Here is a 19535-nt window from a genome sequence, read left to right as displayed (position 1 = left end):
ATTCCAGAAATTGTGCTGAAGAAAATGCAAAAGTTAAAATTTTAAATTGCATTAAATGAAGCAGAGAGAGTGCAAAAGAGTAGCTCAATGAAATACAGTAATTTACCTTCTGTATACCATTAGTAAGTGGCAAAAATGCCCGGATAACAATTTCTTGCAAGCATTTTCACTCAATATCTCACCCTAACTTCTACTGCACTCAAGTACATACAGTCAGCTCCTGAACACGATCAAAATAGTTCTTCTGGATCACTGCAGCTCACTACATTTACCTTCAGACTCATATGCTCAGGACAAACCTTTTGTCACCAACTAAACATGTATTCTCCAAGTATACTTCTGCAGAAGCAGCTAAAATGCTACAACTGCATCATTCACCTGTGCACTTAGACAAGCACGAAGTCCAAGTAAATTCAGAAGCATACCTTCAAGTACACCTACTGCTAGAAATCGTCCATAAAATAATTCCACCATTGGGTTCTTCGGTTTCTCTCCATCTCTGAAAACAGAAAGTGTGTTAGTGCAAAAAAATCAAACACAAAGCTATGAACTTTTATAAACCTATGAGCAGAATGTTCTGAATTAATTATAGAAATGCTGCCTATTTTACTCAGGTACTGTTCATTTAGTTTTGTACTTTCCTTTAATGACAATAACAATGATTCACATATTTGCAATGATAAGTATACTCTAAAAATTCAGTTTCACAAGCGCTTCATTCTAGGAAAATTTATGTAAATCAGATTCAATTCGTGAGTGGTTAATTTCTACAAAACCCTCGTAAAAACTATTTCCTGCAACCCTTTAGATACAATTATGCATTCAGAAGACAATTTACAGATGTTCACTTACACAAAGGATGAGTATTTACTTCTGAAAAGAGAAACAGGAGCAAGGTTTTGAAGTATTTAAACTATAGGATTGAAAAGCAAAACTGCATTCAAATAAGAAAAAGCCTAATTGATTATGTACAAAATACGTCACTACTCTTTATATACTTTGGACTTCATTCAGCAAGATTTCTAACATTAAATAAGAAGGTAAAAAAAGACAACTCATAGAAAATTGAAGGTATTGGCATGTATGGAAGAAACACACTTGAACTAAAACAAGCTATAGAGTTGGATCTTTTTCAACCATACAGTGAGAAGTGGATTTTTGGGTGTTTGGTTTGCTTTTTCTCATCAAAATGTTCAATATCCAGAGCTAGAAAAAAAGCTTACCTCTCTTCTTCAGCTTTAATTTGGAAGGCATCTTCCAACCAATCTAACAATTTGTGTGTAAATTCACTAACATCTTGCTGTTGAAAAATACAAAACTATTAGTACACGTTCACATATGTAACAGAACACAATGAACTGTCACCTTACAAGATCAGTATAGCAGTGTTCCCCTCCACAAAAGCTTCAAAAATCATGCTATGTCTAAGATTATGCCACAATTGTTCTTTTACGGGTGGCTCTTAGAGCACACTAAGGCTCTGGTGTGCCTCTGACATTACACTGTCCTGTGATCCTTATTACTTGGGCTCAGCTTTCATACCATGCTAGTCCAAAGGCATCTTATGAATCCCACTGTTCAAACCCTTCGGTATCTAACAAGTGGTGACTAATATTACTTTCATCGATGTTCTGGTTTTGTTTAGTGAGGGGGGGCCTAAGGTGGTAGCTTCTGTAGGAAACTGCTAGAAGTCGCTCCCCTTTGTTCGGTGGACTCAGCCGGGCCTAGGGCGGACCTACTGCTGGCCAAGGCCGAGCCAATTGGTAGCAGAATGTTCTGTGATAACGCCTCTGCGATAACATATTTAAGAAGGGGAAAACAGAAAAAAAAAAAAGGAGAAGATGTGAAGCAGCTGAGCGGAGGCAGAGAGGGGGAGGTGCAGGCCTCATGGGCCTTGCAGGCCTCACCCTCTGGCCTCCTGACTAGGCCCAACTTGGCCCGGCCTGGCCGCAAGAAGTGGAGAGGAGATGAGAAGTGAATAAGATGTAAAAAGGATCCTGAGAGACATCTGCCAGCCTGTTGTGAGGAACGGCTGCAGACACTAAGGTCAGTGAAGAAGGAGGGGGAGGAGTAATGCTGCTCCTGGCCAAGATTCCCCTGCAGCCTGTGGCGACAACCATGGTGGAGCAGGCTGTCCCCCTGCAGCCCATGGAGGTCCACAGAGGGGCAGAGATCCACCTGCAGGCCGTGGAGGACCCCACGCCGAAGCAGGTGGAGGCCTGAAGGAGGCTGTGGCCCACGGAGGGCCCGCTGGGACAGCTGTTCTAGAGGGACTGCACCCCGTGGAAGAGATAACCCACGCCAGAGCAGTTCTACAAAGGACTGTGGCCCGTGGGAGGGACCCCACGCTGGAGCAGAGGAGGAATGCGAGGAGTTCTTCCACCGATGATGACACAGCGGCGTAAAACAACGCGTGATGAACTGACCGCGACCCCCATTCCCTCTTCCTGCCTGTGCCGCTCGGTGGGGGGGAGAAGGTAGTAGAGATAATGTTAAGCCCGGGAAGAGGGAGGGGTGGGGGGAGGTTATCTTGTTCCCTGTCTCATTCTCCTGCTAGTTTTAGAAATAAATGAGTGTTTTTCCCCAAGTCGAGTCTGTCTTGCCCCTAACGGTAACTTTAAGGATTTCTCTCCGTCCTTATCTCAAACCTTGAGCCGTTTTTCTTATATCACCTCCCCCTATTTTCTTGGAGGATGGGGGGAGCGAGAGAGACTGCGTAGTCTGGTCCCAATTGGGGCTGAACTACAACAATCGAGCACTAAATTCAGCATGCTGTTGTAATTGAACACCTTAGCCACATAAGCTCATGTGGGAAAAAGAAAGCATCTGAAGAAACAAAGCGTTTCTCAGAAAAGCAAAACATACCCATTATGATTTAGGCAAGAATCCCAAATATGAATAGTAGGACCCTCCAAACCAATACCTACACAGATGAATAGGGTACTAGGACTGTATCAGCCCTGGATGTACTGTTAGATCAGAAGAATAAAGCTCTTTCAAAAAATCAGACTGAGAAGCTAAACTAAACCCTAAAAGCAAAAATGCGGATCTATTAGTTTCTAAAATAATAGGAAGAAAGTATACTGAATAAAGCAGTCATGCTGTCTGGAATATTTTTATTACTATTACTATTTTTTTTTTTTTTAAATAAAAGTGACTAGTGATCACATAATACCAAAGACAAAGCCCAAATACTGTGATAATTAGAAGTTTCTTTTCTGCGGACATTTTGAATTTTTGTTGTCCATTTTAAGTATTTCCTGTTGCCAGATGACTATATGAAAACATGTATAAGCTTGAATGAAAATACATAGAAATTACCTGTTGGGAATCATTTGATTTAAAAGCATCTTTAAGGATTTCAACCGCTCTTGATGGGTCAACATATTTTCTCTTTGAACCAACTAGAAGTGCAAACAGGTACCTCAATTCACGCATGAAAGGCAGATTCCTATGTTCCTGTATTGAAGAAGAATTAAACATATTTAACAGAGTGGTAACAAAAATCTACTTTACAGAAGTGTTATCCAATGAACTAAGCATTTATCCAGCCAGTTATCATAATAATATATAACACCTGTAGTACTAGAAAGGTAGTGTTGCATGCCTTTTACCTGTCAGTTTTACAAAATAATATAGTTCTCTGGTAAGAAAACTACATTTCAGAAACTGAAAGCTCCCTGAAACCACATCTAGATGTAGCTGTTTGCCTTGAAATGGAGCTGAACGGACAAGTGGACAAGCTGAGCTGCATTTCAGACAGAACTGTTATTTCTGAGAATCACAAAGCCTTGAGTAACACACTGGAACAATATGCATAAATTTTACCAAAATTAGTATTCCTCTATACCTCTAGCAGAATTTCTTGTGAGTCTACACACTGCCTAGTACCTTTTTAAGCTTTTTTTTTTGTTACTGAAGACTAAATGCATAAGGTCTATTAATAAATAATTTTTATTTCTCTTGACAGAAGTAAGAGAAATAGCCTGCTCTCCTTTCTGTCTATTTTTAAAGTATAGTTCATGGGGAATATAGAGGTCTTTTTCTAGTTTCTAGGAGAGAAGTAGAAGAAATACTTTCTGCCCGATGAAGATAATGAAACGCAAGTAAACAAACGCAAATCCGTTATACCATAGATTAAACCACAGGTTACAAATGCTGTGGAGACTGGATATCACTCATACTCCTGAGCAGATAGTTGACAAATACTTGTGAAATTAAAAACCATGTAATATCCACTTGTATTTAGAACAAAGCATCATTCAAAGCCAGCACAGATGTCAGATGCTGGTTAAACTGGAATTACTAGCTGACAAACTATTTCACATGATCATCAAACAGCAGAGTTGTTTGGTTACTCTTATGTCAACCCAGTATGCATAAAGCTTTTTCCACATAAAGTCTGTTTTATTTCAGCTTTTAAAACTGCTCATAGTGGATTAGAATATGCTCTGCACAATACTTAAAAAATACTTTGTCACATAAATTCCCAAGTTGTATTTGCTCTTCTAGTCCACCTTACGAAACACCTGCCAATTATAAACAATGCTCACAGAAAAGGCTGAAGACTTCATCAAATGCCACTCTAATTCAGCATTAAATCATCATAATTTAAGAATAAAATCAGTCTCCTGTTTACCTATTTAAAACACTTCATAACAACAAAACAAGGGAACAAAAATTGGGAAAGTGATCTTTTTACTATTTTCATAAAGTGATCTCTTAAAAATGAATAGAATTTCATGTCTTAGATATAGATCTATTTTATCAAGATGCTTCAATACCAGTGGTAATTCGTACGTATAATATAGATAATTGACCACAGAATACTCTAGATCTCATCTTCCTTTTGCTACATCTGAAGTACACAGGCAATGACTTACTATTGCACTACTTTCCCAAATTTACACTACTAATTTGGCTGTGTTTTAAGCATACTTGTAGCTTGACATTGAATGACTGGCTAGTGATGTCAGTAGGATTACTCAGAACAAATAGCTCTGTAAAGCCTACAAAACTTCTCTAAAACTAGGAAACTCCTTGGTTTTTGAGAAAGCTCGATTTAATACATTATGCATGATCCTTGACCAGATTATATAGGCATTACCACAACAAACAGCGATTCTGACTAAGCAAAGCCTAAAATCTTGAAAAGGATGCAAGCCAGTCCCCAAGACAAGGTACACAGTTCTACAAAGGACTTGCACATTAAAACAAAAGAACTAATAACGTGATCACAGCCCAGAATACAGCTCTAATTTTACATGTATCAACAACAACAACAAAAAAGGATTAAATCAATTTATAAACAAAAACTGTATGAAAAGTTCACAATCCAAAACATTCTCTATTTTACCACCTATCCTGCCTGCATAAATAATTTCTTATTACTCTAATGTTGGAATAATTTACGATTAAGAAATGTTTCTAAAGCAATCTACATGTTGAAAACATAGCAAACATTCATTATTGGCAATCAGTATGCCAGGACACCAGCATAATCAGTGTTGAAACAGGGGGAAGGATGGGCTAACCTGCAGCACAGTAACCCACTTCCTCTAATAATAAAACATTTCCTGAAGATATCACCGAGGCCAAGTATTTAGCTGGCCTCACTGCATACAGCAAAAAAGATTTGTTCATATGAGAGCAAGATGTAAGAGAACTGGGAGAGCAAAGAAGCTGCAGTAACTACAGAGAACCATATCTGTTCTACAGAAGGAAGCTGAGGAACACACCAAGGAAGAAAAATGAATTTCAAATGGAAAAGAATAAAAACAGACTGGGGATTTTAAGTGCATGCCCAAGTTTAAACTCCAGAAAAACAAAGTTCAATTAGCTGAGGCAAACAGGGTGGGGCTGTTGTTTGTTTTGTGTGTTTCGTTTTTTTTAAAGTCAAAATTTATACTAATGACTTCTGGAATAAAAATCTTACATGTTAAGTTATAATAGCATTTGGATTCAATATATTAACAGGAAAGAACAAAAACACTATTCCCTGAAGTACAACCACATGCTTTAATTCTAAATCAAAAGATTGTCATGACCCTAGCATTAAACCCTACTTTCCACCAACTGGCAGAACAACTGGATGTAAACCAAAGTCTTGAAAACTGGGATTATTAAAACTTGGTCTTTATTAGCACGGAAATTTGATCCTAGGGAATGTTGGTTACATACAGTACTTAACACTAGCTTTAAAAAAAATAATAATAATCAAAACAAAACTAAGCTGAGACAGTTTTATTTAATTCTGGAATGTAAGTTAACAAAAGAGAGGGTAAAAACTACTAGCAGAGATTCTTACTAGCAGGCTTCCAGAAAGCAAGGTTTCTGCACAAATCCATATACTTGCCTGGCGTCACACTGTTTCACACAGCCTTAATATTGTCTGTCATGGTCAGAATTTCTAAGAAATAGCACTTTGGAATTGCTAAAGGCATTCGGCTGCTAGTGTCAATGCTTGGGCAAGATTTTTTCAAACGTAACAGCTTGTTATTATCTATTTCATACCACCTCTTAGTTGCCAACTGCTTCTTATGCTCTGAAAAATGAAGGTAAAGAACTCTGAGTCCTAGAGGATATTACTAAAACAAATTATATGCTGAATAATGAAATATCAGATAGAAAGTCAATCTTAAAATAAAAAATAAAAAAAAAAAAGTATTTCAGTACAACTCCTGAGTAAAGCATGACTTTATCCTGTCTTTCTTAGTAAAATATGCCGTCCCATCACCTGCTTGTGATATATTCCCAGTACTACCCTTGCTGTATTTGCACTTCAGCTCATGACCTAATGCAACCTTTTTTTCCTTAAAAAAAAAACAGCTGAACAAAACAAAACAAAAACAAACAAACAAACAAACTCACCAAGTAACAACTTGCTCTGTGATTTAGGTGGGTGGGAACTGGAGGGGGGCAGCAGGGCAGGGGAAAATAATATACAGTTCTGACTAAACATTCAACTTCCCATTTATGGTACATATCTAGAGGTTTAGAAAACGGACACTATCTTCTCTACGTCTGTTTTATTTTGCTTAATTGCAGCTCTTGCTTTTAATAGTGAACATTCCTGACAAGCCTGAAGTGCCAAAGAACTAAGGACAGGCTGACAACACACTTCCTTTTTAAAATCAGAAAGAAAGGGGCAAAAAGCAATAGTAACTTCTAGCTATGCAAAAATTCACTGTTCTGTAAGTCCTTGCTAAAAATCAGGGCATTGAGTGCCTTTACGCTTCATACAGCCACTTCCTCTTCTCATTTCTTCCCTCTCTATTTCATAACATAGAAACCAAGGCGCCCCCACGTATCTCTCCTCAGAGGGCATTCATAAAGGAAGAACACTGGCACAGGTTGCCCAGAGAGGTGGTGGATGCCCCAGTCCCTGGAAACATTCAAGGCCAGGTTGGATGGGGCTCCGAGCAACCTGATCTGGTTGGAGATGTCCCTGCTCCTTGCAGGGGGGTTGGACGAGATGACCTTTAAAGGTCCCTTCCAACCCAAACTATTCTAGGATTGTAAAAATTGGTCTGTTTTGCCCCTCAGTCCATGACCATTCTCCCTCACTGATGTGACGTCAGAAGAAACCTAAGCCAAGCCCACCCCTCCTCCCCCCGCCAATCCCATATTAGCACCAGAATAAATATGGGAAAATTTAAGCTTACAATCACCTCATGAGAAGGCCAGAAGAGGCAAGCTAAAAACCAAAAGCTTAATCTCAGATCATGAGTTACAAGTAATCAACATCCCCAAAAAAACAATGAAGTGGCCAGGCCAACACTAACAATGCTGCTGGCAAAGCTACACAGATCAAAAACGTGCGGGCAATGAAAAAACACGCCCGTAGCATGAGGAAACTCAAATCAAATATGTTTGCTAACACAAGCTGTGTCCACGTTAGAAATGCTCACCCACTGGCGGCAGTGCTGCTACAGCTGTATCAGCGAAGCCCTTCCACTGAAACTGGTCCAAGCAGCTGGACGCCAAGCAAACTTTGCCTCTCTCAACACCCTGCACCGTACTCTACTGTGAGGCTAACATATTTTATGTAAGATTCATCATATGAAGCTCCGAGAAACATTAACTGGCACCTAGAAAATCTGTGAATTTGAGCTGGAGACCAGTGCAAAATTCAGTTACAAGAGAGAAATGCCCTTATCAGTCACCAGAGAAAGTTAGCTTCTAATTTTACCTTTTGGTTTCGGGGCAAGTCTTGAGCATTTGCAGGAGGACTGAAATTCAAAACTAGTCTTCGAAACTCCAGTAGGTTAAATAATGACTGAAAAGGAAAAAAAAAAAAAAGAAATGTTTAACCACTTCTACAAAACAATACAAAATTATTTCAAATGTGCCTTGGTAAAATAAATTAAACATATTCAATTCTAAGGTTTCATTTCAGAAGCTAGATTATTTCACTTAACTTCACTAAACATTTTCACCAGAAGACAATTATTTTTGCTAAGAAAATAGCATAATAAAAAAAAAAACTTTTATAGTTAATCACATAAATGGAACAGTAATTTTAGACGATAGGCAAATTAGTTTTTACAATAATTTTTTTAATTGTATAACTGACAGTTTTCAAATTGAAATTAAAGTCTGTTCAGTCATCTAAAATTCATCTTGCAGCCCCTTTATCATCTACCTCCTCAGTGCAGAGAGAGTACATCTTTGTATATGCAATTTAAATCCACTTGCAATTATCTGTACTTTTTGCATTCTGTCCACTCCACCTATTATTACAGGATCTGAATAATGTACATTACAGTAAGGAAAGTGGGTTACACATCTTTGCAGGTAAGAAACTGATAACGTTCTCCTTTTACAGACAATAAAGCATGAAAACAGGTGTCTACAGGAACACCCATAAAGAACCCCATAGTGTAACACGGAGCCTGGAGCAAAAAGAGTATGAGAACAAGACAACTCCAGGTTGCAAAAATAAAAGTTCAGAGCACTGGCTGAGAATTGAAGTCCTCAGCACTTGCATAACTGCATCACTGCTTTTCTGTACAGGCAGAAAGCACGTTAACTAAAGTTCACTTTATTACCACAAACTAGCACTTTCATGAAGAAAGGGTAATAGAAAAGGTCTAAAGTATTTTAACCATGTTCATCAGCAAAGCACAGGAAAGATTTGCCCTCCTATACATACCCTTTGGTTTTACAATTTACAATTAACTTCCCCTCCGCCTCCCAACTCCAACCATATATTAGCTATTTATTTTGGAAAGACAGAGCCTGTCTACCCCAGCAACAGAGTTTGATCCTGCAACTTGTCCTACACAGGTAAAGACCTAAGTCACAGACCACAGCACGCTGAATAGGATTTCAACCCCACAGTGCCAAGAAAGTGAAATTCAAATTGTGAAGAAGCATTGCACTTATTCTAATAATTTAGAACATGTTGGAAGGAAAAAAAAGATGAGTTTGTGAAAAGTTGCAATGCTCCTGACTTTCCTCATGAAAAAGCCTGTACTGAGTTCAACCTCCCCCCATATCCCACAGTAAACAGCATTTCTAGCAAAATGAAAAAGGCTAAAGTAATCTTTCCTAACATTTTTAGATTTAAAAATAAAATAATTAAAAAGAAAAAATAAAAAACACCAACAAAAAAGATCTTTCTGACCTTGCTAAATCAACACAGACAATTAAGTAGTCAAGCTCTTTTTTTTTTTTCCTGTTTTGTTGTCCAAAATACAGGTTCCCCTTTTATCTGTCCTTACAGAGAAGGGAGATTAAAACACAGAGTTCTTTGTTTACTTACTCAAAGCACAGAAAATGTTAATATTTAATTCAAGTGTCATTCTAGAAGCTGACACTAATTGAAGATATGTCTCATGATGTAACAGCATTCCACTGGTGGGCTCTTCATCAAGCAAAACATAGCAATGTCTAATGTACAAAATAAACCAGCTGCTGAAATACAATGTCCAAAGACTTACTTCTCTCCATGACTAATCCAAGTGCCACCAAAGTGACAAGCAGCTGAGCTGGCCAATTTCATAATACGCACACATAAGTACAGAAAACTGTACTTAAGTTTAGAATTTTTGCCTGGCATTCAATCCACAAGTTTTTCACAAAAACTGTACTTTTTAAATCCAGAACTCTAAACTGTGAACACGTAACTCCATGCTTTACTAAGCTGAATGAACCTATTTCTGCAAGCTGCAGAGAATTATTAAGAGGATTGTTTGGTATGTTATTTCCTTCTTTGGCTTTGCTCTACTCAGATTTTCTTGGTCAAGATATTTAGTTAATAGACTTTTCTTCAGAACAGTTTACACTGTGTATGGTTGAACCGAGATGCAGCAGAATGCTCAGTTCATCTACTGCCAACACCACTAATGCTAACAGGATAGTATCATGTTGTAGCTCGTCCATACTGAGCTAAATCAACTTCAGGAAACTTACTTCTATCTTCTTTAAAAAAAAAGAACATAATTTCCCAGTGTAAGTGCAATTAAGTATACAATAAGTGTGTACAATTTTTGTGCCTGAGGTACTTCAAGGAGAGACCTACAGTTCTCCCCAAGGTAAGGACATACAAACAAGTTCACCAAAGCCCTCACTGCAGCAGAGACCTCCCATGGCCAACCACCCCAGTGCTTCAGAAAGGGGATAGGCAACTCAATTCCCAGTTTGTTGAGCCCTCTGTTGACTAGGGTTCCTATACCCAGCCTGAGACGACGCCATCTAGCAGAAGCTGTTCTTCCGCAGCCACCAAAAGATATACAGGCGAGAGTGCCCCTGGCCTAAGTGCCACTGGCTGGCCCCAGGCCAAAGCACTGGCCTTCCAAACACACTGCATGGAGCAGGACTTCACCTCTCACCCGCTTGGCTTCAGCTACAGAAAGGTGTCGGGAATCCCAGTGTAAGAAAACAGGCTGGATCTAAAAGGTGGACACTTAATATCTACTGGCCTTGATCAAACATTACATTACAGCTCACCTATGCAAACTATGCTAAACTTACACATGCAAGAAAAATTCTTTAAAGTTGTGAGGTTTTTTTCCAGTGTATTTAAACCTATTTAAATGCTGTAATCTGGAAACTTGACCAAGCTAAGGCTAAGATAAATCATATCAATGCAAATTATCATAAAAAAATCAAGAGATTTTTAGAGTATCTGCCTCTCAGTATGTCAGTTTGGGGGCTGAACAAGAGAGTAAAAGAAAATGAGAATAAAAAACAACAAAAATCCAGTGTCACTTAGGGCGTACAAACTAACCGTATGGCATGACAACTGACATACTGTGATTCTCCCCTGCTATAGGCAGTGATAACGTAAACGCATTTTCTGTCATGCCAGAGACCTATGCAGAGTTGTAGATTCAAGACTACAATATATTAAAAACATTCACTCTTCTGAGTAATGTCTATCCATGCTATGTAGAGTCCAAACACAATGTCAGATTATAAACTGCCTTGGTTTCACCTAGAACACCCTGCCTATCCCTTTTCCCCCTCTTAATGTCTAGGATTATTAAATATAAGAATCTTGGCAGAATTTAGGTTGCCTGAATAAAGGATTATTTCTTATCACTCAAGTACTGTGATGCTGCATTAATATTGGAAGAATAAGAATTAGTCAGCATATTAAATACATAAAAGCTTGGCATGCAACACCGATCGTTAAGAGCAGCCAGCAGAGCCCTAAAATAGTAAAGGTACTGACATCAACAATACTTGGAGAGTAGAAAAACAGTACTTCTGCATCTAGATTAAAGATGACCTATCAAGTTGCTGCACAGAGCTTAATACAGGCTCTCTGATGGATTCTTCCAAGTTCTGTAAACACCGACCACTAGAAGCAGCAATTTCAGCAGCAAATATATGAAAACCTTTTGTTTTCTTTGACTAGTAATTTTGTATTTGTTTCCACTGCTGAGAGGAAAAAAAAAAAAAAAAAAGAAAAAAATTGTGCAAGAACTAGGGAATTTTTCATATTGATCATCTTTCTGCAAGTTTACACAAAAATCATAGTTTCATAATACTGCTAATATAGCCATCTTTCCATTCAATTCGTAAGGATTAAGCTTGGAAGGAAGGAAGGACTTTCAAATTGATCTGTGAAATTCTCATTAAAGCAATTCAGACTACTAATTCTAAACCAGTCAGCAAGATGCCAAAAATAGTCTAATTTAGCCAAAAATCATATAGGATGCTGAAGTAGAATGAACATGTTTGACCAGTGCTGTAATGGCGGCAAAAAAACTAAACTTCTCCTATGGTGATAAGTTTAAAAAAAAATAAATAAATAAATAGATAAATCGCTGTTACTAATGAAATAGGACATCTCTACTGGCAGACAGCTGGAACACCACCAGCATATTGTGAAATGTGGTCATCATTCAGGTTTCTCTTAGAACAGCCCCAAGAAAAGTTGTGCAATTTCCATTCTTGTGGCAGGCCAAAGGGAAAGGGATTAACAACAGGAGAGGACACCACAACTAGTGTAAGCGTGCATAATGATACCTATGTGTCAGCAACAAACACTGTCTAGGAATTTGTCCAAACTAGTGCCAAGGCTTGAGATTTAACAGGAAAAATACAAAGATGAACTTGAACTTCGGCAAAGAAAATTTAGGAAGTAACCAAAAACTAAATATATCTTATTAGTACAGCTTGAAAAGCAACTTTTCAGCAGGGGGAAAGAAAAGCATGTATTCGTACAGAGCTCCTAAATGAATTGCTTCAAGTAGTGGCATTTACCTAAAACATGATCTTGTGTAAACTGGAAGCCTATATATGCACTAACACATCGCAACATCTGTTTGTCTCATGTAGTCATGTTGAGCCTTTTATTAATTTCCAGTTTTAAATTTCTTCAGATTTTAAGGTTGCAAAGCAGAGACCATATCTACCTTCATTTTGTAGAGCAAGCAGACAGTAATCTTAAAAAATGAATACATTATTATTGCACTAAAAATAAAAAGCAAAAATAGACCTCTATGTCATTAAATATATTATTTGTAATACTTTGTCAACACGACAAATAAGACTTATGTTCTCACTTCACTTAATAAACAATTCCAGTGGTTTACTGTATATAGAGCTAGTTTTAGGGGGGTAGATCGGCCATTGTTAGGGTTAACTTTTTATTCATGCCAATAACCTAAATCAAAGAAAATGCAGAAGTATAGGAAATGTATGCTCCCACCTGCATGCATTACCATATGTTCCTTCCAATAACATTAAGAATCTTAAAAATAAAAGTACTCCTTAATACTGCACTTAGGCTTATTAGTGACTGAACACTCCTGCATGCCTCAGATTGAATATTAGTGTCCAACAAAGCTCCATATTCCAAAAACATTAGCAACTTCACTGGCAACTAAGCCCGCTTCTCTCCAGCTTTCAAGTCTTTTGGACTCTATACCACTAATCTGGGAGAATCACTTCTCCCTCCTCTTTAAGGCCTTCTCAACTTTTTCTCTTTATTGATCTATTTTACCATTTGGTTTGTACTCTAGAACCTACTTCTCTCACAACTAAGTCCATGACGTGGCTGCTTGTTGCCACTGCACTGGCTGCTCTGCTCCTGCGCTATGCTCCTTTCCACCCAGCACCTCCTTATAACTCACATGGGGCTGTCTCCTTCTCCATTTGTACATGTCCTAATCATGTAAGTGGTAAATCCTGTTTTCAGAACTTAGACTAATGACAGGCATTAAGTGTAGTCATCAGGCCCGTATTTGAGCCTATGCCTGCATTCCATAGCTGTAGAAGTCAAGCAAGCATTAACACATGCAAATTAATTTAAATACATTTTACTTACAATGTAGAAAATAATTATTGTAACAAGACTACAGAGAATTTTAAATATATTTTCTCTTAAGCACACAGTAGTCCTGTGTACTGTCTTTCATCTTTCACAGAAAAAAGAATACTTAAGAAAATGAGGAAGTCACTCAAAACATATTCCTGATACCGCTTCTTTCCATACACTGAGAATCTGGCATAGTCAAAAGCCTTCCTGAAAATCCTCACATTCTTTAGAAAACTGCGTGCAAGGAAAGAAAAAAAGCTTGAAAGCTAGGACCTGAGCAGGTTCTTGTTCAAACTTAGCTGTGAAAGTATAGGAAGAGGAGTTTTTCCTCTCTCCCTCTCTGAAACAAAACTCCTACCAACAGATATGACACTATCCCATGGCTGAACTTCAGCAGAACAACCCCACGTGTACAGCAGCAGCAGCCAGGAAAACATTTGGCATTTTCAAAGTCACAGAGAGATTCAATCGCAGGTCTTAAAAGCTTTGGAAAGTATCTCAAAAAGGACATTTTTATTTATAAACAGTCAACCAATCAGCATTTCAAACTGCTGAAAACCAAGATATAAAATGCAGTTTTAAGCTTCCATGTTTTGCTTTTCCAAAAGGCTGAGGTGTAACATGGAAGAAGATGGAAAGCAGCTTTCATATTGTTTGATCTAGAAAGTCAAACTAACTTAAGACCTCTAGCAGACTTGGGTTAAGTCAACATTTTAAACAAACAGCTCAGCATGGTATTACCAGCCTGCACGTAGAGAACATTTACTTGTTTATAGCAACAAACTCAACTGCAATTCAGAAGACTGGTAAGTATGATATGTGTCCCGAAGAATTCACTTTATACTTTTGTCTTGGCACATAATAAAAAATGCCATTCAACCACTCCTCTATTACATGTTCAAAACAATAAAAAAAAAAAATTCTGTTAGGACATAAAATAACTGCAAACATTTCCTTACATGGTTACAGTTTTCAACTTCTTGCCTAAATGCACAATAACAAGAAATAAGTTTGTGGTATAACTTTAAACATCACACCTAAGCAATGCAATGGCTTTATGTCTTTCGATACCTAAGAATTCCCCATAGGATCACAACTTAACACTCATTCTGTATCCTTTATTTTCCTTAAACAAACAACTATTTGTGAGTCAAAGCTAAAGCCATCATCTGTTAAAGCTTTCCAACCCTTCAGAACAGAAATTTTGCAACATCGTATACCACTAAATATAAGGTAAGAGTTTGAAAAAAATCACACAAGCAACTCAAGAGAACTAGAGACCATAAAGAACAAAAAGCAGGGAAAGGAATATCCTGTCAGCAAATATCAAGGGATGACTGAACTTGGAAGTGACAGGTTGATCTTTACTCAATAGGGGAACAGAGGGAGTGACAGAGGGAAAGCAAGAAACTATAGTTCCAGCATCGTTACTCTTCTGCCTATGAAACCCTATAGAACAGTTTATATCATATTCCACCTCCCCAGCCTTGCCCTAGGCTGTTCCGCAGTGGATCCGCGGAAGGAAAATATTCCAACAATGACCATTTTAACTCAAACTGTGGTTGTACACTGAATGTTCTTCAGCATGCAATCTTCCATCGCATGCCCAGGGAAGCAAGGGAGACGCGTACTAGATGCAACTATATGTACATATACGCAGCTCTTTTATATAATAGTAGACTTTTTAGTATTAATGCACTAGCACCACTTCCACCACAATCCCTTCCATTCAACGTGACAAATAGGAAAAACAAAACAATGCAAAAGTTAGATACTTGTGGTAGGTTAGATACTTTGTGCTTCAAAGACGGTAAGAAGAACAGTCAAGCCACCAACTGGGAAGAAAATGCTTGATTTTAACCCATCAAGTTGACTTACTTCTTTCCAGAACTAGAAGCTTAGGATCAAATGAGATCCTAACCTTAAATACAGTGACATCAGGAAAGCAAGAAAGTTGCTCCTAAACACAATGCAACAAAGTAAAATGCCAGAAGTGATGTCAGGGATCCTGAAAACAAAAGTTAAAGAGCAGTCATGGCGATTTATGCTTGCAATACTGCAGCTTGTTCATTCTTTGTTCTGCAAGCTACACACTTTCTGGGGAAAAAAAAAAAGTCTCATTTTTGAATTACTGACCAGACTCTCACAGACTCCTGGAGAAAAGAGTGTGGAAATGCCTCAAGCCCCAGCTGTCATCGCAAGGGAGTTGAACTAGATGACCTTTAAAGGTCCCTTCCAACCCAAACCATTCAATGATTCTATAACCCATTTGGTAAAGGAAGGAGCTACAATTCTGATAGGCACTCAGCAAGTCATGAGACTCAGAAAAACGCTGCACCTAGTACTTTAGATACGGGACTGAGGGGGAGGGGAAACAGAGCAGCAGTTATGGTACAATTTTAGTGTGATCCCTCACACACTTTCTTCCTTCCATTAGAAATTTGTCTTAGTGCACTGAGTGGATGACTTTCACTACACTACCAACTACTTGGTATCTCCCACAACACCTTTTTCACGCGGCAAGTACTGCCAGGGCACTACTTCTCACACGTGACTGAAACCCTGCTTGGATCTCCGAAAGATAAAGTTACTCCTGTGCAACGTCTTAAAGCAAAACACTTGGCGACAACTTGCACAGGCAGCAAGCCTACAGACACGATTCCAATAGTGCATTCATGTCTTGTGAGTTATCTGCATTCTGCGTCTTACATTCTGCAAACACTTAACTTGTGCTCAGCATGACACAAAGGAGCTCTTTCACAGCTCAGTAAATGTATTATTTATAAGCCATTTTCAGATTATAAACTCTTAAAACCAAGAAAAATTGTGAAGTTACCTTTTTACAAGGGAGTTCCTGAAATTTACTGCAAAAAAGGAAGTAAAAACATGTAGTAGTATATTCGCAGTTTGTTTCTGTAAAGAACTTGATATCTTAAGTTCTATTTCAAGAGCAGACACATGCAGTTACAACAATGAGAATTTAAAAAAAAAAAAAAATCTACATAAACAACCTTCCAGAAATATTGTAAAACTCAAGATTTAGGGATCCTTCTATAAAAGTTAATCAAACTGAACAGTAGCAAAAGCATGTATGGGAGAACTGTAAAAAATACAGGTTTATTACAAGTTCAAGAGGAGGTGGGAAAATCATTGAGGGACTTGATTCATTTCTTGGCAGGTAAGGAAAAAGCAAACATGCTTCAATACAGTTTTGTTTTGACATATTTTCTTGGAGACTCAGTTTTAAATTCAAGTTATTATCAAGTCAAAAGTCTTCAACAGCAGGACAGATTTTCAGATGTTACACTATGGAAAAAAATATGACTGTTCATTCTAATGACGCTGAACGTAACTGTTAAAAGCAAAACTCTGTTTTGCAGCTATGTGGACAGAGATTCCCCTCTTCCCCCACAGAAGAGAATGACTTCCACATGTGCGTACTTCTCTAACGCACAAATGTTTGAATCTTGTTAGGGTTTGCTGTCACTCACTGCAAACATATCATAAGGAATTTCATGCTCTTAATGTATATACAACAAATCATTGATGACTACATTTGACTAAGTCAGCTAACTGGTGACTATAAAAATAACATACATTGCGTAAGAAAACTGTCAAAACATCAAAACTTTTTTTTTCCCTTAACAAGCATCCCTTAAATAGAAAGAAAAAGATTTGTCTTTCTTTGCAACTTAGTTTTAGATTACATTACACAATATATCATTGTGACTGACAGTAGTTAACATTTAGATATTGTTGACTTATGTGACGGGTCAGGTTTCAAGAGACTCCTAAAGAAAGCTTGAAAATACTTCTACATAGTCAATGCAACCCAAGGAGTCAGTCTGCCCTGTGGATAAATAAATAAGGTATTAGCTAATGCTCTAAATTAACATGCATTAAATTTCATGGGACGGTTGTTTGAAACATAAGTCTTCCTGGCTGGCAGACAATATTAATAACTTAAATTTGCAACCAACTGAAGTTATAAATCTTTCAATGGTTTACTTGAATTACATTCTAGAGACCTAAACATGGAAGTTTAACTATCTTTTAGGATCAAACCGTTATAATTCCAAATGCCACAGATTTTCACATAATATGGGTGATTACCATAAGAACTAGCTAGCCTTCTTTATAATCTGTTTTCAAGGTATAAAGTTGCACATTGGGTATAAATAACATGAGATCATAGGTCTAGCATAGGTTTTTTACATTCTCCAGCCTCTCTTCTTATCTCTGCGGTTAATGAATTAGAATTCAAGTTTCCTTGAAAACATTTATTTAAGCATGTGCAGTTTCCTACATATAAATATTTCTTTTACAGAAATGCACATACACATAAGTCATTTTGAGATTGGAGACTACTATGGAATGTAAAATCTGATTACACAACAGAGAGGTAAAACACTAAGTCATATCAGCTCCACAAAGAGCTTTATGGAAATAATGGTTCTCTATATTAGCACCAAGACAACATTTCAGTTATTAGAAAAGGAGCTACGCATGTGAAGGAATAAGGAAAAGAGGATAGATGAATAAGTGAAACATCAAAAGATCTCAGGAAAACGGAAAATTAAAACACTTGATAGATTACTAGCTGCTGAAAGGAAAGAGGCCTTAGAACATAAAAATTTCGGTGCGAAAGGAGGGAGTAGAACAAATAAATAAGTCTTTCTGTTTCATTATCTCCAGCATTACCCAAGTATTACCTGCAGGTAAGTAAAACATGCCCATTCTTTCATTTCAGGGAACAGCAGATTCAGCTGTGCATCACCCCTGATGATGGCACATCAGTACTTATATCAAGAAGTTGTCCCTGATACTCTCCATAAATCTGGTTTGCTTGTGTCCTGCTGTATTGGACTTGCAACAGGCATTAGGAATGTCCCCCATGGGAACCAGAGGCCATGATCCAGAGACTTCCTTGCCTTTAAAGAAAGCTTTATCCACATCCTCATCCTGAGGAGGGTGGTCTATAACAGACCAACCAGAGTAGTACCTTTACCAGCATCTCCTCTGATCCTGACCACAAACTCTCATCTTAAACTGTCATCTTGTCCCACACAAGTATTACATACATTTGAGCTGCTCCTTTGCAAGGAAGGCAACATCTTCCCTTGTCATCCCTACTCATCTCTCCTGAAGAGTCTGTATCAGTCCATCATACCATCTCATAAATTCATAGCCCACTCGCACCTTGAGAACATTCCTAGACCCCCAACTAAAATGCTACTAGAGCTAGAACTAAGATCTGGAGAACAGCAACAAGGTAGACCAGAGGTTAGAACAGATTCTATATGGGCAACAACTCAGCAGTCAGTTTGGAAAAAGAGACCATCAACCTGTTGAAAGAGAGTATGACAGCAGTCCACAGAACTGTAATGGCCTGTAACTGAACTTCTAACAGTCTTGTCCACCAGGAGACATGGAGGCCACCAGACGAAGCTAGTGGGAGTCAGGTTCAAAAAAACTGAACAAAAATGAGGTGGTTCTTCACGCAATACGGAGCACAACCATGGAACTCATACCCAAAGGACCCTACGGGTGCAAGAAATTTGCAAGATTCAAGGGAAACAAGTACATAAGAGAGAGATCCACTAGGGATTACCAACTAAACTGCAAAGGATCAAGAAAATCCCCCAAGATGAAGGCAGCTGGATACTTGGGAGTGTTTTAACAGAGCTGTACCATGTGTACTGTTTGTACTCCCCTGCGAGCATTCTTTTGAAGCAATTGCTAGGCAGAACATTGATCTAAA

General features: G+C 38.1%; 1 protein-coding gene across 3 annotated transcripts in view; it reads right to left on the bottom strand.

Moving 5' to 3' along the window:
* USP25 (ubiquitin specific peptidase 25) overlaps positions 1-19535 on the bottom strand; it is a 96982-nt gene that overhangs the window by 37451 nt on the left and 39996 nt on the right. For all 3 annotated transcript variants that reach the window (XM_086763998.1, XM_086764005.1, XM_086764012.1), the window contains 4 exons: positions 8192-8278; positions 3322-3459; positions 1224-1300; positions 426-499 (listed from right to left, as the gene is read on the bottom strand). In XM_086763998.1, the coding sequence (XP_086620124.1) occupies positions 426-499; positions 1224-1300; positions 3322-3459; positions 8192-8278 (376 nt within the window). The remainder of the gene's footprint in view (positions 1-425; positions 500-1223; positions 1301-3321; positions 3460-8191; positions 8279-19535) is intronic.

Source organism: Chlamydotis macqueenii, chromosome 1 (genome assembly GCF_036417535.1).
Source record: "Chlamydotis macqueenii isolate bChlMac1 chromosome 1, bChlMac1.mat, whole genome shotgun sequence".
Taxonomy (NCBI): Eukaryota; Metazoa; Chordata; class Aves; order Otidiformes; family Otididae; genus Chlamydotis; species Chlamydotis macqueenii.
Note: the sequence above shows the minus strand (reverse complement) of the source record. Positions and strands in the feature narration are given on the sequence as shown.